The 21390-nt window shown below is 48.6% G+C and overlaps 1 protein-coding gene across 1 annotated transcript in view; it reads left to right on the top strand.

The window, feature by feature from the left end:
* LOC119390613 (eIF-2-alpha kinase activator GCN1-like) overlaps positions 1-21390 on the top strand; it is a 298045-nt gene that overhangs the window by 166411 nt on the left and 110244 nt on the right. Inside the window, 4 exon segments of the mRNA XM_049415316.1 lie at positions 6309-6377; positions 7321-7459; positions 10531-10727; positions 14807-14996. Of these exon segments, the coding sequence (XP_049271273.1) occupies positions 6309-6377; positions 7321-7459; positions 10531-10727; positions 14807-14996 (595 nt within the window).

The raw sequence follows: 21390 nt of genomic DNA, 5'->3' as shown, positions 1-21390 counted from the left end.
CGCTCCAGGAGGTTAAAATTTTTCTTGACCTTCGACTGTGCCTACTCTCATAGCCGTTTGTGGTTTTGACCCATCAGTGGTTAATTCAATCAATCACTGAATCTTCTCATGCTGAAGTGAATGTAACAAGTTCAGGCATGGCTTGCCTGTGCAAGAAACACTCGTCTCAACTTCCAGTATCTCAAAATTTCACTCAAGTCAAAACTTCGTCCCGTCACTGTGTCGATTCCATAAATCTTTCTCTGCATATCACGAAAAGATGTTGTTTGCCTCGGACTCCAGACATGTCAAAACCTCGGCAGCGATGACACCCAAAAAAGTCATCACCTAAATGTTTCTGTACTTTCAACTTTCAATGTAGATATGATATCAGTTAGTGGAAACAATTCTGTGTTCCGCTGCAGGAAACTTGGCACACAAGTGCTAGGAATGCTTCTGCGGGTTGATGTGTTTTCTGTAGAGCTATGCGAATAGCAAAATTTTGGGTGCGAATCGAATCGAATATTTTTGGAATATTTCTCGAAATTCTAGAATATTTTTCTAATACTTCGAAGCGAAATTGCAAAAAAAAAAAGGTAGAGAGGATTCCTAAGGATATTCTTATGAGATACCGTATTTACCCGCATAATTTGCGCCCTCGCATAATTTGCGCACCCCTAATATTTAGCCAGCTTTGCTAAAAAAAATATTTACTCGCATATTTTGCGCTCCCCGCCCCGCTCGAGCCAGCTCGCCGGCGCGCGCGCACTGGGAAACTTTGGACGGCCGCGCCCCGCGGCCGCCGCGGCCCTCACCGAGCAGGCGAGCGCAGTCATACACAAGACAGGTTGCGAGTGCGAAGTCCCTTGTTCCGATTACTTCGTTCTATTCTCCGGAAACCGCTGAGACCGTACCAATTGTACCCGAACACCTAAACCTGTTCACCAGTTGTCAGAACTATTCGAGCGTTCTCCCGCCGTGAGAATGCATGCACGCGACACGGCACGGACTACTTTCTGCATCGGAGGCGTGCGAGGGCCAGTCGCGCCAACATTTTCCCGCGCTGACCCTCCTCCTCTGCGTCCGCGCTCCGCGCTGCGACGCAGCCTTCGTTGATTTCGGAAGTTTAGGCAGTTTAGGTTTCGCGATCAGCCAGTTGCGTTTTCACTGTTCTCTTGCGCTGGGCTACAATAACTATTCGGCAAAATTCAAGCTAAGGAAACGGGAACCGTGCCACAGAAGAGTTCGCTTTTTAATACAAGACCGGGAAGGAGACCGTTCCGAGGACCGAAGCATGGAAAGCTTCCTGCCGTTGAAAAATACCTTTTCAAATGTGCGCGAGAGCTTAGGCCCGCCGGTATCGCCGTGCCGTGGCACCTCGTCACTCCCAGCATTGTCGCGAAGAGCTTCAAGACGCCTCAACGCACTCGACGGAACCAAGGACGACGCGCTATGGGAAAGCGGTGACAGCGGCCGCGGCGATGATTCTCAGTCGGACTTCTCAACCAGTGATTCTGACTAGACCGTGCATGACCGAATCTGGCTGGTTAAAGTACGTGCTAATTCTGTTAAAAACCGTTCGTTTGCGCTATAATTTATTTTCTTCTTTAATGTATTATATCGCGCGTGTTAGGACTATATATTGTGCGTTATTTCAGATGTGCTCGCGAAATCTCCGCGTAATTTGCGCACCCCCTTTTCGGAGCTCCAAATTCGCGAAAAAAAGTGCGCAAATTATGCGAGTAAATACGGTAGCAACATGAAAGCGTTTCTTTTCGTTAGGTTGATGAAGCACTGGCAGGGTGGTGTTTCATAGTTGTCTTATTAAGAATGAGGCAATGTAGAGGCTGAATTCTATTTATGTACATGATTTGGTGCAACCAAAGTGTCGCCAACAACACCTTACATGTGATAGGCAAAGATGCCATTTCCCCAGCCTCTCCTCCTCTTTCAACTTCTGTGGAAGCCCAACTAATGTGGTGGAAAGGGTGTGCTCTCTTCAAGTCCAGAGTTCCAAATCTGCCTCGTCGACGTCGATATATAAGAACATCTGAAATTTTGGGTGCTAAAAACAGGGTTCGCACAGACCCTTGAAATCCTTGAATGTCCTTGAATTTGATAACATTAATTCAAGGGCCCTTGAAACTCCTTAGATATAAGTGAGCTCCTTGTACACTCAAACCTCATTATCACAAAGTCGCATCTGCCACGAAAATAACTTCGTTATATCCGAAAATTCGTTATAAACATTTATTTTTAACACTGTAGCTATGGCAAGACTATTCCTCATTTACTTCATTATAACCGATAATTCGTTATATCGGTGTTCGTTATAACGAGGTTTGAGTGTAATCCTTGAAAATTTAGTGGACTTTGCTTCAATATAGCAAATGAACGACGTATTTCCGTAAGTCGCACAGATTTCAAAAATGCGTTTGCTGAGGACTGTTCGCGAAAACATGTAGTCTTGACAGGAGAGCAATAGCAGCAAGTTTCGGTTTCGAAACCGGCCGCGCCTGCGTCGTCTGGCAACAAATGCGAGCCAGAAATCCAATGCAATCCAACGCAAGTTATAGTAACGGTCGGTCGGTTGGTACACGGTATACTCGGTCCGTGCGTCGGCCTCGCGCGTCATTTCTCGGCTAAAGTTCGCGTTTGTGCTGTGTGCAATGCCTGCAACTTTACTTTGACAGGATGCCAGGCGGAAAGTGCAAGTTTCAGTCTGCATGGCTGGAGCACAGCGAATATCGTCACTGGGTGAGGCCGGAGACAAGCGACCCTTATCGAGCGAAGTGCGCAGTATGTCAGAAGTCGGTCGACATTGCAACAGTGGGGGAGTCGGCGTTGAAGAGCCATCAGAGAAGTGCCAAGCACCGATCCAAAGTTGCGGCAGGCGAGGGCTGCTCTTCCGTCACGAGTTTTTTGCAAGCAGCAGACGTCACAGAAACGACTTCTCAGCGGGAAAACACGGAAACATCCTCTCAAGCTGCGACCCTTGACGAAGACTGCAGAAGGCATGACTCCGTGATTGAAGCCGAAATTTTGTGGACGATGAAAGTTGTGTCTTCACACTACTCATACAGCACAAGCGGATCAGTTTCCGAGTTGTTCCGAAAGATGTTTCCGGATAGCGATATTGCGAGAAGCTTCACTTGTATGGGAAAAAAATGCGCGTACGTCGCGTGCCATGGTCTGCGCCCATTTTTCGCTTCTCAAGTCTTGGACATGATGGAGAAATCTGAACATTTTGTTGTCCTTTTTGATGAAACGTTAAACGAATACAGTAGACTCCTGTTAAACGAAAGCTGAAAGGACCAGGAAAATATGTTTCATTTAACAGGAGTTTCGTTTACTGAGAGATGAAAAGGGGTGCAGAATTCAAGCACAAAACCAATCATGTTAGAGGCAGTTGTTCCATTTAAGCAGCAATTTCATTTAAGAGAGTTTCGTTTATTGAGAGTCTACTGTACCTGCAAAAGATGTTCACGAGCTTGATGTTCACGTGAGACTGTGGAACAATTCTGAGGTGACGACAAGGTATGTGACATCGGCATTCATGGGCCACAGCACAGCGGACGACCTCTTGAAGAATTTGACGGAAGCGCTGGCGTCCTTTCCGATGAGCAAAATTGTTCACCTTTCCATGGATGGCCCCAACGTCAACTGGAGCCTTTTCCACAAGTTCCAGCAGCTCATGAAAAATGACTTGCAAGTTCAGTGTTTAGATGTTGGATCGTGTGGCCTTAACACAGTGCATAATGCCTACAAAGCTGGAATGCATGCAACGGGCTGGCCAGTTGACACATATTTGTCCAGCTTATTCTCACTCTTCCATGATGCACCGGCCAGGCGAGAAGATTTTATTCGAGAGACAGGGAGCAGTGTGTTCCCACTTCCTTCTGTATCTCACCGTTGGATCGAGAACATGCCCGTACTGGAAAGAGCCCTGGCCACATGGGAGCACTTGAAGCAATACACTGAAGCAGTGAGTGGCCGCAGGCTGCCCGTGCCAAAATGCAGAGCATATGAAAACGTCAGTGCTTTTCTAAATGACCAGCTTGCATTTGCAAAACTGAATTTTTCCCTAAATGTTGCCATGGTTGTGCAGCCTTTCCTGCCTGTTTTTTAGAGTGATTCTCCCAAGACGTTTTTGCTGGCAAAAGAACTTGAAAGGGTTCTGAGGAGCCTTCTGTCAAGGTTTGTAAAGTGCTCTGTAATGACAGAAGCCACCAGCATCACGAAGCTGCTGTGAATTGATGTTGAAGATGCTGCCGTTTACACAGAACTTGAAAAGGTGGATGTTGGACGTGCAGCTGAGAAGATTTTGAAATGCTGCAAAGCGAGTGCCAAGTGTATTCTTTAGTTTAGGTACGAGTGCCGGAAGTTCGTCGTGAACATGATCCTGAAAGTCATGGAGAGAAGTCCCCTGAGGTACCCTGTCGTTCGTGGGTTGTCATGTTTCGACCCCACAGAGATGTCCAAGACAGACACGTGCCTTGGGAAGCTAAAAATTGTGCTTAACTGCCTAATCGACAACAAGCTTCTCTTGAGCACAAACGCAACATTGTGTGCACACAGTACATTCAGTTTTGTCTAGAAAAACGGCATGAACTACAAAACTATGAAAAAGATCATGAACATCTTGGCAGATTTTTCGTGCGGCTGCTGCAGCACGATGCTTCATTCTCGCAGTTATGGGCTGTGGTGAAAATACTTCTCCTCCTGAGCCATGGGCAGGCCTCAGTGGAAAGAGGCTTCAGCATCAACAAGCAGGTTGCGGTCGAGAATTTGGCAGAGCTGTCGTATATTTCTCAACGAGTTATCTGCGAGGCTGTGAATAGCCATGGTGGCCTGCTGAACATTCCGGTTTCAAAAGAGTTGAAGGCGTCAGTGCACCAAGCCCGGCATAGGTATGCTGCATACCTAGACGAACAAAAGAAACAAGCACTGTCACGGCAGGCAGCTTCAAAGAGAAAAGAGCTCGAGCAAGAGCTTGATAAGATGCACGGAAGGTAGTCAAAGCTTCAAAAAACTCTCAAGTGCCTGCTGGAATCTGCGGACCGTTTTTCGGAAGAAGCTGAAGTGAAAAACGACCTTACCTACTTAGTCAAGCTAAACAGCTTTCGTCGAACTGCTAAAGAAAAGGAGCTGGAGATAGCTACTGTGGAAAAAGAAATCCATGCGAAAACTTCGCTGCTTCTGTAAAATCCGAAGACTTCGCTCTAATATATACCGGGTTTAAGGACAATACGCCTGAAGATATAGAGCAGCGCGTCCCAATGCTGCCGTTTATTCCCGTCCAAAAAAACCAAAGCCTCGCGTGCCACGCGCCGTTTCTCGTCTCCCTCTTCTTCTAGCGCGCGCTATGTTTTCTGTTATTAACAGCTTCCATAAGTCTTGTAAGCAAATAAAATTTTGCTAACACTCCTTGAATTTTGCCATTTTTCATCCTTGAAATCCTTGAAAACTCCTTGAATTTTCAGTCAAATATTCTGTACGAACCGTGTAAAAAGCTTCGGTTTTCGATTTTTCGGATTTTCTGCCCAAATTTTAGGTCCAAAACAGCATTTATTGAGCCCCCACCTCTGCCACATCTTTCATCTCCATGTTTGAACCAGTGTTTTCTTGAGTTAACATTTGCGACCGTAGCAGAGTTTGAAAGGCAGCTTTGCCGCAATACTGGGGTGTGACGAGGTGAAGCATATTGAAAATTTAGGGACCAATTTCAATCGGACGTTGACTGTCTCTTGGCAAAGTTCGACCGTAACGGAACTTGAAAGGCAGCTTTGCCACAATACCGGGGTGTGATGACGTGAGGCATACTGAAAATCTAGGGACCACTTCCAATCGCACCTTGACTGTCTCTTGGATAAGCTCGACCGTAACGGAGCTTGAAAGGCAGCTTTGCCGCAATACGGGTGTAATGAAGTGAAGCATATTGAAGATCTGAAGGGGTCACTTTCAATCTGACGTGGACTGTCTCTTGGCTAAGTTCGACCGTAACGGAGCTTGAAAGGCAGCTTTGCCGCAATACGAGAGTGTAATGAGGTGAAGCATATTGAAAATTTGAAGGGGTCACTTTTAATCAGACGTTGACTGTATTTGTCTTTGGGAAGTTCGAATAGTAAAATTCCAGTGCGAATCGAATCAAATAGCAAACACTATTAAAAAAATATTCGAAATTTCGAATATTCGCACACCCCTAGTTTTCTGTAACTGTGAATGTCAGCCCCTCGACTCCTGCCAGGAGTTGGGTGGTTGGCAGTGGGGCTTGCATGTTGCTCACCCTGTTTACTACCAGTGTTCAGAGCTGGCTTTATTGTCTGCAGGACCTGGCTCCGTACCTGCCAGCCATCATACCGGGCTTGAAGCAGGCCCTCCTGGACCCCGTGCCAGAGGCAAGTTTTGTTGTTTGATAAAATCTTAATAGCCTAAGCACAGTTCACAAAGGTGGCAAATGCTCATAAACTATAGGAGGACAGTGTTGAGAGATGTGATGCCAAACATTTATTTCTCTGCATCATTGCACATGAGGCTGCAATCACTGGTGGTCCAACTGCGCCGTTTTGCTAAAGTCTCGCCTTTTACTTGTGCTTTGCTGTGCCCACTCAAGTGCAGCTTTGCCAACTGCGCCAAAGTTCACTATTCCACCTGCTTATACGGCAGTGGAGTGTTTCCTGCCCAAAATGTTCTTGGTCTGTCACCCAGCACACCAAGAGCTGTGCTCCCCTCGCTCTATTCCAGCGATGTGCTTTTTGTCCTTATATTCAGCCTAACCAAAGTCTCTGTGGCGTCACGTGTGCCTCCATTGTTGGAAGTTTGGCATGGTGTCGATAGTCTGGAAGCTAGTCTCTCTTGATGGGGAACTGGTGATAACACGTATACAAGTAATTTTTTCTTCAAGTGACTCTGCGTACATCGGTGCGGTGGCTGCATTATGGTATGCAAGGTGGCAACGTCGTGGCAACTGCTATTAGCACTGCACGGATGGCTGTCTTCATGCAGATGAAGGTCTGGACGTGCAAAAGTTGGACATTTTGCGAAGAAAGAAGTTGCATGTCAATCACACTGCGCTAGGTTCTTCTTTATGCTGATCGTAATGCTAAGCCTAAGTGGTGCTATTTTGAATGTACTTTTAGGCACTGTTCCTTCTTTTTTTTTACTGTTATGTACCACTTACTAACGAAATAGGATAGTCATACTGATTGTTTCAAGTGTTAGGTCCCTGTCACCCTTCTCCTGGTTTTGTCTAGGACATTTGTCCCGTGTTTTGCCGCTTGCCTTTTCATTTTCTCCTTTGTGCATGAACTTTGAATGGCATGCCTGTCCACGTGGTTCTAGGTGCGGAGTGTGTCTTCACGTGCCCTGGGTGCAATGATCAAGGGCATGGGCGAGACATGCTTCGAAGACCTCATCCCTTGGCTCATGCAGACACTCACCTCGGAGTCCTCACCTGTTGATAGATCGGGGGCAGCCCAAGGTGCGTATTGACTCTTTTCTTTGATGCACTACAGCTATATTTATTCATTTCCAGACCGATACGCACGGTAAACTCACCTTAATGAGAGACTGCTGTATTTTGAAGCTGCAAGTAAACCGCTTCGTTATATTGAGGTATTATAAATACAGTGGAACTTCGATTATACGACTTTCAGGGGACCGCGCAAAATCGTCGTATAATCCGGGCGTCGTATAATCGAAAAACCGAGAATATAGGCAGTGACGGTCATTTTTGCCCCACAACAGCGGGCACATAATGCCTAAGAAAGTCCGCGGCACAAACGTACGCTGCTCCGAGGAACATAGATTAAATTAATTGAAAAAATGACAACCACGCATTTTATCGGAGGTGTGAACGAACCTTTATTTCTCACCTTTTAAAAAAATCTGTGATTTTCTTCTGAGAGTTTGCCCAGCCACGACGCATCAGCTTTCTTTCGATAGCTGCAACATCTGGCAGCAAGTCGCCGATCTCATCGCGTGCGCAAGCAAACCGCCGAATGTGGTCGACGTAGCACAACACGTCCGCGTAAGTCGGAACGGACACGCTAGCCTCTGCAGCGTCGTCCATCTCTTCCTCGTCGGAAGTTCCCGCAGTGTCGGGACGCACAGTTTCGATAATGTCATCCAGCGACACTTCACTGCACACTGCAACGTCGTCGTCGGCACCAACATAGTCCGCGAAAGATCCAGGCAGCTCCAGGCTGCCGAACTCTGGTTCATCGTCAACAGGCAGTGCAGCTTCACTGGTAGAACAAGCACCACTTCTATTAAAGCCGCAGTGCCTGAAGGAGTTGGCGATAGTTTCTGGCGTGACTGCGTCCCATGCACTAGCAATGTAGTGCATTGCGTCAAGCACAGAAAGTTTCTTATCCAACTGCTTGCGTTCCATGCCCGCCAGCCGACGCTGCACCAGAAACTTCCGATATTTCTGTTTCATGCACTTGATGACGCCAGCGTCAAGTGGCTGCAGCTGGCTAGTGCAATTGGGGGGCAGAAATACAACTTTCACATTTCTCAAATGCGACATATCTGATGGATGGCATGGCGCATTGTCAAGCAGAAGAAGAATCTTTCTGTTCTTAGCCCCCATTTTGGAGTCCAGCTGCTGCAGATATGTAGAAAACATAGCAGCCGTCATCCAGGCTTTCCGGTTGAACGTGTACTGGCACGGCAGCCTTTTCAAATTCTTGAAGCATCGCGGCTTCTCAAACTTGCCGATCACGAGGGCAGGAAGCTTTTCAGAGCCGTCTTCATTAGCGCAAAGCAATACGGTAAGACGCTCTTTGCTTCGCTTACCCCTGTGACAGCTCTCTCCTTTGAATGCCAATGTCTGTTCTGGCTGCATATTATAAAATAATCCAGTTTCGTCTGCGTTGAACACGGCGGACGGTTTGTATTCCCGTATCAATTCCGGCAGCAATGCAGTCCACTTTTCTACAGTGTCGGAGCTGACTGACGCGCTCTCTCCACAGCAGCGGCTGTACACAACTCACTGCGTTTTTTAAAGCGATCCAACCAGCCATTGGAGGCTTTAAAGTCGTCAATGCCGCAGCGCAATGCAACTGTCTCAGCCTTCTCCTTCAAAATTGCGCCATCCACGGCGATTCCTGAACTGCGGGCCTGACGCAACCACTCAACGAGGGCCTTCTCCATGGCAGCATATTTGCCATCTTTCGCGGCCTTCCTGTTCAGGCCGAACTTTGCCGCATTTAGTAGGATGCTGTCCTTTTTCGCGAGGATCGTTTTCAGCGACGACTCGGGAATGTTCAGGTCGCGGGCAATGCTGGCCTTTGTTGCTCCGTTCCGCTTCTCTTCCTCCTCGATTATGCGAAGCTTTTCTCCGAGCGTCAGCGGTTTTCGGTTCCGCGACATTGCGAGACGCAGCACTCGCAACCAAAAGTTCGAAAGCTTCCTCGCACACCAATGACCGAACACAGAAAATTTTGCACGTGGACACAGCAGCTGCGGCGCAGCACAACCAACCGATGAGGCAAACACGTGAAGGAATGGCTGAATGGCAGCACGGCAGTAGGCCTATTCGATTTGCAAGCTTCGACCAATCGCGAGCGGCTAAAACGCCCCAGCCCTCTGGTAGCTAGACAGCGGCGAGTTCCGGTTCCCGCGGCTGTCGCAAACATTGGCTCAACAATCGCCGTTCAACACGTCCGGTATAACGACACGAAATGTAGTGAAAGTTATCGTATACTAGAAAGCGAGCTCGAGATTATCTGCCATGTTATCTGCTCACAACGGTCACTGCGGTCACAACGGTCACGGTCACTACAAAACCACCCAAAAGAAGAGAGAGAAAAAAAAAAAAGCGACAACGGAAGTGCGCAGTGCAATGCGACAAAACGAATGCGCTCCGGCTGGCTCCGGCCAACGTTGGCTCTGGCTAGCTATGGCCGACCGCGTGTCGAAAAATTGAAGAGGCCCTGTGGTGGCAGCGCGGATACGAACTCGGTTCCTCGGTTTCCCGACTTTTTTCGCCCGGCCGCAGTGTGTTTGCGTGCCAGCCCGCGTCATCGTAGGTCTTTTTTTTTTCTCGGACAGTCCAGCAAAGCGTCGTACGAGGCGGGGCCGGCGTAAAATTGCGTCGTACAATTGAGGTTTTTAATACATTATTTCTATGGGGGTTTTGCCGGGACCAAGCCAATTCGTCGTAAAACGCGGGTCGTCGCAGGACCGGGGGACGTATAATCGAAGTTCCACTGTACATTATGTGATATGGATGTGAAGTTGTAAAAAGTGAGTTGCTTAGTTATATCAAGAATTTCGTTAATTGGAAGTTCACTATGTCGTAGTGTAACTGCACTCTGCTTCTCTACCCCCATGGTAGCTCAGCAGCCAGCACGTTACACTGCTGAGCTTGACGTTACTTGTTTGATCTTTGCCACAACAGAAGCAGCAGCATTGCCATAATGGGGACAGAGCGTAAAAACACCCGCAGTGGTATGCCTCATAATTAGATTGCAGTTAGGGCACATAATACTCTGGAATTTGTTTATTGAAGTGAACTCTCTTTCTATTCCTTCTGTGGTGGTGAAGGCCTGAGTGAAGTGCTCGGAGGCCTGGGCGTGGAGAAGCTACAGACGCTGATGCCAGAGATCATCTCAACCGCCGAACGGACAGACATAGCACCGCACGTCAAGGACGGCTATGTCATGATGTTCATTTACCTGCCAGGTGTCTTCCAGAAGGAGTTCACTCCCTACATCTCGCAGATCATCAACCCCATTCTCAAGGTCAGTCCAGCTTTTTCATTTGTTCTCCACTGCACTTGAGCCTGGATTTTAACTAAATTGAGGGGGATCGTGAAATAGTTCAATATATCGCTAATCCAAAGCTTAAAGTAGGTCCATGTCTCGGGCAGTTATTTGAGGTTGCAAAAAACAGGAATTTATCAGGGGTGTGCGAATATTTGAACTTCTGAATATTTTTCGAATAGTACTTGCTATTTGATTCGATTCGCACCGCAATTTTACTATTTGAACTGTTCGAGCCTCCGGAAAATAAATATAATGGTTTACAATTATGGAAAATAAATATAATGACGATAAATCGGCATGCAGTGTGCTTGGTCTTGCGTTTTGGGGCGCCGACGTGCGAAGCTGCTAGCTGCTTCCACCGATGCTCCGAGCGGTCGCCGTGCAACGAGCTTGTCCGGGGGGTCCACTGCCGAGGCGTCAAGTGCCCATCCACGATTCTGAGGAGCTAGCGGGCGATGCGATTTGTTGCTTGCGACGAGGCACATTACAGCTTCTTCGCCTTCACGAAAAAGCCGCAACTAGCGCGAGTTAAGCCTAGCCACGATTTCGAGCAGCATGCTCAGTCGCGATGTGCGTGGCCGCGGTGCCCGATGTTTTAAAGTACATCATGCTCAATCGTGAGTACAAAGAGTCCTCCAGTGGTGGCCTTCATCACGAGGTCAGAAGTTCTGACAAGCAGAACCTCTAACCACGGGTCCCACAAATTAGTCCGAGATGCGCGTCTGCGATGTTCGCAACGAGCACGAGGCACTATCGTAATTTGATGATTGTGGTTCCGCTTGCAGCTGCCAAACTAAAGCGTAATTACGTTCTAAATGATCGTCTACATGTGAACTCAGAACGAGTGCGAACGCATCACTATGTAGTGAGATTTTATACAGCCGTGACCTCGCGACGTGCAAGCAGCAGATGATGTTCTCCCAGAGCGAGCATTGGACCAATGGCGAGGTGTGCCGGAGCAACATCATGGACGCAGCCATTGGGAGACCTCGAAACAAACTTTAAACATTTGCTTTTTCTACGCTTGTTTCTGAATGGAGGACCTAGCTGAAGCGGGAAGTTTGAAGATGGAGAAATGCTCTTTCCGACGAGCCCAAAATGGCAGTGCCCGGAGGTGCCATTGCGGAGCTATAATTTTATATAATATAATTTAGAATATGCTTAGAGACCCTCTGCAATTTTTTGTCTGTAATTTCACTTCAAAGTAGTTGAGAAATATTAGAAAATTATTCGATTCAGTTCACATTCAAACTTTATTATTATTCGAATTCACTTCGCACTCAAAATTTTGCTATTCACACAGCTCTAGAACTTATTGAATCATTCTCTGGCTGCATCAGTAGCGTAAAATTTTGCTTATTGCTATTCACCTTTCATCTATGCTTTCTTGTAAGGTGCACTTGTCTAATCGTGAGGTGTTTCACATTTATGAGGCAATGTGGCTGTCGAGTAAATACAATAGAGTGTTATTTCATTTGCTTACATATGTACAGTGATGCAAGAAGGGATCATGGGAATTTAGGAGAAGTGCACTTGCAGGGACACAGTGCAATGCAGCATTCGATGTATTGAATATTTAGGTGAACAGTAGTTCAATATACGTCTGGCACAGTGCTATACTGTCCACAGAATATCCAAGGAGGAGTTACAACTTTCAAATACAGCGAACAGTTCTGTACATCCAGTTTTGTCTATACCTCTTGAACTACTGTATCTGTATTTACTGTCTTCTCAAGTGAGATTTTTTCAAAAATTTTCTTTATTTGAAGTTGACCTTCGAACTACATTCGAATAATTGCAAAAACCAGTCGTATTGAAGCAATGTTCTAAATCCCTTGATTTTTAGCATTATGTTAGCAACTTTCATGCTTAAGTTTCGGTCCAATCCATAGACAAGTAATCCAAAGCCAGGACTTGTTCCTGGTTGAAATCGATGCAGTTTTCACTGATACAAGTGCTCAGTGGAACTGAAGTAACGTTTGCACTTTTTTGCTCTGTTCGGCCTATGGTGACGCAGTGTGTTTGACACTTCATCACCACTAAAGCCACGCTAGACCTACCATTTCATCACGAGGCCTAGAACAACCTCCCAGTAAAATGGTTATGAGGTTTTATAAAAGTGCTAAAATCTCAAGCGAGTTTTACAGCACGGAAGATGACTTCATTCTTAGGTGATCACCTTCAAACATAGTCTCACTTTCACAAGACTCTGCTCTTCCTGGTATGGAATCCTTTAATTAAGGGAACAGGGTAAGCCCTATACCCGCCATGTATTTTAGGCGAACTTTATGTACCTTTTCCTCTATAACCACAAGAGTTACAGTAATTCTTTTACTATCATTGTGAGGATAAATCTTTCCTTTTCTTACTGAAGCAGATTTAGCACTGAAAATTTTAATGCTCGTTTTTTGTAAATTTTTTTACTTCACCTACGTCATTAGCCCTCCGTGATAGGTATTATATGTCGTGTTGAAGAAAAGAACTTCCTCACACAAGAATAATTCTGCTTCAGTATATTCCCTAGTACGTACTCTAACTACTGGCCGAAATCTATGTTCCTAGATACAGCGGTTGCTGAGATAAAGGAACAAGAGTACAAAAAAAGCATGTTTTGAGATAATCGCGTTTGAAGTGGAAAATGTGCTTTATTTCAAAAGTACCACTAAATAACCGCCGATTAAAGGACCCTTTCAATAGGCACCAGCCAGATACGCATCACCAATATCACTTTTTCTTTTGTGTTGAGGCGTCTTGCCTGGCGAGCCTCCTTTGTCGCTTCCTGTGCACCCGTGTCTGCGAAGTACTGTCAGCGGAGGTCAAGGGTACGTAGGCCCTGCACTGTGTAGCGCCGTGGCCAAATTCCAAAGGAGTTCAAACATTCACATCGGCTCTATTGCCATCATTAAAAGTGAGCACAGCATCAAGAGTGCGTATTTTTGATGTTTGGCGTCTGTGAAACACGTTTTTTGGAGCGCGCACCCACATGACATTGTTAGACAACTCGGTGGGATTTTGAGTTTTCCCATGGAGGCATTTAGCAAGTAATTCGGGATTAGCAAGTTGCTGATAAATTCGCGTAACAGCCTCAAGAACAGATGCTGGAAGGTGTTCTTTGTGAACGTATGGTTCACCACTCAACTGGGCTTTGTTGAATTTGCACTAGGTGTCGGCGTCCTTCGGGCGAAGGCCGTGGGATATATTGGTATGCGTTGATGCCATGTGGCGTATATGTGATTGCCGTAGAAGCGGCGTTTCCTAAACACCTTCTTCGATCTTGGCATCGCACCAGGTTGAAAACCGAAAACAGATAACTCTACGAGCGACGCGCGCAAACACGTGAAAAAAAAAAAAAAAACGCGCGCAAACTGCTTTCGGCTACACATGAACTCGTCTCATGAAGCACTTGTTGTCAGACCAAATCTCATTCCCACTAAACTTGTCAAAAAATTAGTCCCCCTCATTTCGGCGCGTTTTTAGCTGCCTACGTGTGCATTCGGTGAAGCGCAAGGAAGGGGTCCGTGTCAGGCCGTCGCAGAGGTTTCGAAATATGTCATTTTTACAGAAAAAGAAGTCGCGCTGGAACAAACGAATGACTGATTCTGGTTCAGAAAAGGCCGCAGATTTCAAATTGCACAAAAAGAGAAAAATGATTTTTTTCAATATTTTTGCTTACCCTGTCCCCTTAAGCAGGCAACAGCACTCTTAGTACTGTGCCAGTTCTAGAAGTGAGCTTGGCGTGGTACCAGAAACATTGTCCCAGGTGCATTTGGTGCGAAGTCATGCAAAGTTTTGCTGAAACTATCTTTGTTATTGTTCACCTGAGCATGCCACCCGAAGAAAGTTCCTTTTGAAATGACGATAAATGAACTCGCTCCCATATTGGGAGCCCTTGATAACAATACCACTTTTTTTTCTCACTGTCACATATTACATTTGGGTTTTATTTATTTTTATTTCGAGTGCCTGTAATGTCGCCCCTGATGGTACAGTGGCAGGTCACATAGGTTACCTCTGTGTAGCTTACACTGATGCCATCTGCATATTGCACGTTACAGGCACTAGCAGATGAGAACGAGTATGTGCGAGAGACGGCACTGAGGGCTGGCCAGCGCATGGTGAACATGTATGCAGACACGGCCATGACCCTGCTGCTGCCCTCAGCTGGAGAAGGGGCTCTTGACGACAACTGGCGCATCCGGTACTCTTCTGTACAGCTCTTGGGTGACCTCCTTTACAAGATCTCAGGTGAGCTGGTTTGCCTTCTTTCTGTGCTCATCAACAGCCGTGTAGGGTACCAAATTATGTGTTTTCACACTCGCTAAACTTTAGTTTCACATGTTTTATAGTCCATCTGTCTCCAAATTATTTCCTGAGTATAGCAGAAACCCTGCTGATAATGTTTTTGGGGGGATTGTAAAATAAAAATGTAGTAGCCGGGAAACGGGAAAATTCAAAAGGAGCAATTGCAGTGAAATGCACACTATCTTATTTCCGTGCTCACTCTTGATTAAAAAAGTATGTGCAGCATTGGCTGGTGCATTTTTTCACAACTGATCGGCACAAGGCAATTTTCAAGCACCTGGAATATTTTGTGACTCTCGCCATGATCACTTGACTACACATTTCTTCTAAATAAATCTAGTGCCTCTACAGTTTTTGAAGAGCTTGGCTCATGCAGCTTGGACAGTACTGTGGTGCCTCACGCCCCAAGTGGCACTATTCCTCGTGCACAGTGCACAAATTGCCAAGGCTGTGCTCTTGTATGCTGTAAGCACTGGATACGATTTCGGAGCCAGAAACATGTTGTAACAGACATATTTCAGACGCTACCTGACCCAAACTGCGATAGGCTTAGTGGATCTGATGGCTAGAATTCTTTTTGTTCCCAATACAACTTTCTCGAGATCGTACCTTGTTTTATACCTTCTAAAATGTTCCTTATAATCTGTAGAATCATACTAAGATTTCGCCTTGCAGGTGCTTGTAACATATTTGCAGCATACGGGAGACATAGCAGTCTGCGTGATAAGTACTTGAAGTCTACAAAAGTACAGTAAACCCTCGTTATAACGGAAGTCAACGGGACGGCAAAAAAATTCGATATAAGCGGTAATTCGATATGCACGACTGCCCCATAAAAGCTCAGCAAGTACAGCTAAATTAGCCATGACAACTTCGCAGAAGTGGTATTCATTGAAACAAACCTTTATTCACGCACACAAAAGTCAGTCAGCTGGCTTTGTCGGGTGCTTCGGCTGGGCGCGAGGAGTGCCCGCTCCAGTTTGTTCAGGCAAATTATGAGGTCGTGGTCGCCGCCCGCGCACTCCACTCTATTTCGCAACAGACGGAGGATCTCCTGCGTTTGTGCCACTGTTGGTATTTCGCGAGGCTGTTTGTCTAGCGGCTCTTCTTCCTCATCAGGGCCTCCAAGCAAGTCGACTATTTTGGCATCCGTAGCTGGGGCAACGACGGGTACATCTGCATCAGCCATCGCAAATGATTCAAAGTTGCCTTCCAGATCTCCACCAACGATGCTGTTCACAGCTTCGTAGAGATCGTCGCAGTCCTCGCAGTCGTCATTAATGTCTTCTGCATGCGACCGGGAAAATCCGGCATGTGCAAAGCAGTTTGCAATCTTTGCAGGTGCCAGTTCTTTCCATGAATGGCATAGTAAATGCACTGCTCCAAGTAAGTCGACGCTGTATCCCTTGTTGGCATCGCACGCAACGAGCATCCGTTGTAAAGACTCTTCCGGTATAACTTTCGTGTTGTCTCAGAATGCCTTCGTCCATGTGTTGCAATATCGCGGTCGTATTCGCTGGTAGAAATTCCAAAGTGATCGCTTGCAGATTTTCAATCTTGCCATGGCTAGGGCTGTTGTCGATAACAAAAAGCACACGCCTTTGCTTTGCCCTAAACTTTCGATCGAGCAGGCGCACATACTCTTCGAAAACGGCTGCGGTCATCCAAGCTCGTCTGTTGCTTCTGTATATTGTCACGTGGTCGTGACGTCGACGAAGACAACAGTCAGTACGTCCGAGATGAAAATGTTTATTTGGCCGAACTTGTGGCCGAGAAACTGAGAACTAGAACTACAGCAATACACGCTGTACAATGATAGCGGCGAACAGGGCGTCGTCCGTCGATCAACTGACAAGCGATCAAGCGCGTCGGCTTTCATACAGGCGCTATCGAACTTTCCAGCAATATCGCTGGTGGCGGCGTTATCTCTAGACAAAACTGGAACATTCGTGTGCGGGGCGCAATCTTAACAAACCGGTCTACTACAATCGCGACGCTTCTAGAACACTACTTCGCGGACAGCGTCGAGCGTGATAACCGTCCCTGCCGGTCAAACCCGAATACATCAAAACAAGACAAGAAGTGGGCGTGGCATTGCCCCCCTCTGAAAAAGCATCGTCCCGATGCTTATGAAAGAACATAGAAGAGAAAAAAGAACAAAACAAAACAAGTGCATACACAAATAAATTACAATAACGAAGAAAAAATAGAGTCCCAGGCTCGCTAACGCGCAAAAAAACGGCTTAAGGCGCACGACATGGACGACTTCAGGTCGCGCACGGCGCCGCTGAGAGTTCGTAATGCCGTCAGGGGCAACCTCATAATCGAGTGCGCCGAGGCGTCGAAGTACCCTGTATGGTCCGAAGTATCGTCGAAGAAGCTTCTCACTAAGTCCTCGTCGGCGTATTGGCGTCCATACCCATACACGGTCACCGGGTTGGTATTCCATGTGGCGTCGTCGAAGGTTGTAGCGGTGGCTGTCAGTCGTCTGCTGGTTCTTTATCCGTAGGCGGGCGAGCTGTCGTGCTTCTTCGGCGCGCTGTAGGTAGGTGGTCACGTCGATGTTTTCCTCGTCGGTCACGTTTGGTAGCATGGCGTCGAGCGTCGTTGCCGGGCTTCGTCCGTAGACCAATTTGTATGGCGTCATCTGCGTCGTTTCCTGTACGGCCGTGTTGTACGCGAAGGTCACGTACGGAAGGACGGCGTCCCACGTCTTGTGTTCGACGTCGACGTACATGGCGAGCATGTCGGCGATGGTCTTATTTAGACGCTCGGTGAGGCCATTGGTCTGCGGGTGGTAGGCGGTGGTGCGGCGGTGGCTCGTCTCGCTGTACTTGAAGATCGCCTGAGTTAGGTCCGCAGTAAAGGCGGTACCTCTGTCTGTGATAAGGACCTCTGGGGCGCCATGACGCAAAACGATGTTCTCCACGAAGAACTTGGCTACCTCGGCGGCACTGCCTTTGGGCAAGGCCTTCGTCTCCGCGTAGCGGGTGAGGTAGTCAGTCGCTACGACGATCCACTTGTTGCCGGAAGTCGACGTCGGGAACGGCCCCAGTAGGTCCATCCCGATTTGCTGGAACGGCCGGTGAGGTGGTTCGATTGGCTGCAGAAGTCCCACTGGCCTAGTCGGCGGAGTCTTCCGTCGCTGGCAATCTCGGCAAGTCTTGACGTAGTGGGCGACGTCGGCAGCAAGGCGTGGCCAGTAGTACTTTTCCTGTATTCTGGCGAGGGTGCGGGAAACACCGAGGTGTCCAGCCGTCGGGTCGTCGTGTAGGGCCTGGAGGATTTCTGGTCGCAAGGATGAGGGCACGACAAGAAGGTAGTCCGTTCGAAGTGGCGAGAAGTCCTTTTTCAGGAGAACGCCGTTCCTTAAGAAAAACGACGACAGTCCTCGCCTGAATACCTTCGGAACAACGGCGGTCTTGAACTCGAGGTACTCCATAAGGCCCCCAGTTCCGCGTCGCTCGTTGCCTTTCGGCGAAGTCGTCGGCACTTATAGTTCCGAGGAAGCAGTCATCGTCGTCGTCTTGCGGCGGCGCGTCGACGGGGGCACGAGAGAGGCAGTCGGCGTCAGAGTGTTTTCGTCCGGACTTGTACACGACGGTAATGTCGAATTCCTTGAAGCCTCAAACTCCATCGTGCGAGACGACCTGAAGGGTCCTTCAAGTTAGCTAGCCAGCATAAGGCGTGATGATCACTGACAACTTTGAAGGGCCTGCCATAGAGGTAGGGGCGAAACTTTGACGTAGCCCAGATGATGGCAAGGCATTCCCTTTCTGTTGTGGAATAGTTGGCTTCCGCCTTGGATAGTGACCGGCTAGCATAACTGATAACCCTTTCAAGCCCGTCAGTCTTTTGCACAAGGACGGCACCAAGCCCTACGCTGCTAGCGTCGGTGTGTATTTCAGTGTCGGCGCAATCGTCGAAATGTGCAAGTATGGGTGGCGTCTGCAGGCGTCGTTTAAGTTCCTCAATGCTTGCACTTGCTCCGATTCCCACCTGAATTCCACGTTAGTCTTCGTGAGAAGCGTCAGTGGGTTCGGCGATGCGTGAAAAGTTTTTGACGAAGCGTCTGTAATAGGCGCATAAGCCGAGAAATCGGCGCACGGCCTTCTTGTCGGTGGGAGGCGCGAACGTCGGCGATAGCCGCTGTTTCCGCGGGTCTGGGCGCACTCCAGACTTGCTGATCACATGGCCCAGAAACAAGAGCTCGTTGTACGCGAATCGGCACTTTTCTGGCTTCAGGGTCAGTCCAGAGGCCTTGATTGCTTGAAGTACTGCCTCGAGCCGCCGGAGATGCTCGTCGAAGGTCGAGGAAAACACGACGACGTCGTCCAAATACACAAGGCACGTCTGCCACTTCAATCCGGCCAGTACAGTGTCCATGACGCGCTGGAACGTCGCAGGTGCCGAGCAAGACCGAAAGGCATGACCTTGAACTCAAAGAGGCCGTCGGGTGTTATAAAAGCGGTCTTTCTCGGTCTCTCTCGTCTACCTTCGATCTGCAATAGCCGGTCTTGAGGTCCATCGATGAAAAGTACGTCGCGTTGTGAAGTCGATCCAGGGTGTCGTCTATCCGTGGGAGGGGGTACACGTCCTTCTTCGTGATTTTGTTCAGGCGCCGATAATCAACGCAGAAGCGCAGTGTCCCGTCCTTCTTCCTCACTAACACCACGGGTGACGCCCACCGGACTCTTGGACGGCTGGATGATGTGTCGCGTAGCATCTCGTCGACTTGTTTCTTTATCGCGTCGCGCTCTCGAGTCGAAACTCTGTAGGGGCTCTGACGGAGTGGTCGAGAATTTTCTTCTGTTATAATGCGGTGCTTAACAAGGGGCGTTTGTCGGACCCGCGATGACGACGAGAAACAGTCCTTGTATTGCAGGAGCAGGGTTTTGAGCTGTCTTGCTTGACCTTCGGAAGGCTCGGGTTGACGTCAAAATCCGGTTTCGGGACCTCTATTCGTCGAAGCAGGTTCGGCAGCATCGAAGAGGGCGAAAGCATCGCTGGCGGGCTACACATTCGTCGATGTAGGCAACCGTCGTACCAATGTTGAGGTGCCTATATTCGTGGCTGAAGTTTGTCAGCACTACCTTGCTTTACCGTCACGCAGTTCGGCTATACCTCTTGCGACGCAAATTTGACGGTTTCAGGAGTAGTTGCTGATCGCCCTCGATGACGCCTTCAAGGTTCGTAGGTTTTTCGGTGCCGACGGAAATAATGACGCTGGAGCGGGGCGGAACGGTCACCTGCTCTTCTATCCATTCAATTGCATGGTTCCCTGGCGTTGCGTGGGCGGGGAGCGCTTTGTCTGAGGTTAGCGTTATCGACTCAGATCTCAGGTCGATGACGGCGCCGGTGGTCACTTAGAAAGTCCATTCCAAGTATCACATCCCTAGAGCAATTTTGTAGGATTACAAAGCTCGCAGGATAAGTCCGGTTATTGATGGTGACTCTCACCGTGCAGACACCAATCGGCGTTATCAGGTGGCCTCCAGCTGTCCGGATTTCGGGTCCACTCCAAGCGTCTTTACTTTCTTCAGCTTGGTGGCGAACGGTCCACTGAAGACAGAATAGTCGGCTCCGGTGTCGACGAGAGCTGTGATGCTGTGGCCGTCGATAAGAACATCGAGGTCGCTAGTTCGTCGTCTTGCGTGCAGTTAGGTCGTGGCGTGGGGTCACGGCTACGTCGGTTTGTTCCGCTGCTTCACCGTTGCGTCGTCAGGTCTACTTCGGTCCGCGAGGTTTCATCGGCAGGACTTCGTCTGCTTCGCGTCGTGTTCTGCAGGTCTCCTCGCGTTGTCGTGGTCGGCGGGCCGCGGAGGATCTTCGGCATTTCGTCGTGCAGCAACCGCACCTCCATCGGTTGCTGCCCTTAGTTTCCGGATACGGCTAGGCGACCGGCCCCGGTTTGGGCCAGTGTACTGCCGGCGGTGCGGTGACATGTAGCGGCCGGGCGACGGCGAGCGGGAAGATCGTCGTTCTTGCCACTGTGTTTCCTGTGAGGTAGTCGTCGATGTCGCTGAGGCCGTTCGCCTGGTTGCGGGCGCGGCGCGTTGACGGCGAATCCGCGTAGCCCCATCTGACGGTACTGGCAGCGGCGGTAGGTATGGCGGCCTCCCGCAGTGGTAGCAGAGGTGGGCGGTTGTCAGGGTCGCCAAACGTCGGTCTTCCTTGGGGCGTAGGCGCGGGCATAGCGCTGGTGGACAGGAGGAACGGTAGGGCGTTGGTGTGTTGGCGGCGGCGGCGTCTGGCGGCCGAACTGCTGGGCGGCCGCGGCGTCTGAGTGGACGAGGAGCGGGGGCGTTGCGTCGGGCTGCTGCAGCATAGTTCATTG

Source organism: Rhipicephalus sanguineus, chromosome 4, assembly GCF_013339695.2.
Source record: "Rhipicephalus sanguineus isolate Rsan-2018 chromosome 4, BIME_Rsan_1.4, whole genome shotgun sequence".
NCBI lineage: Eukaryota > Metazoa > Arthropoda > Arachnida > Ixodida > Ixodidae > Rhipicephalus > Rhipicephalus sanguineus.
The sequence above is the reverse complement of the archived record's forward strand: the minus strand, read 5'-3'. Positions and strand labels throughout refer to the sequence as shown.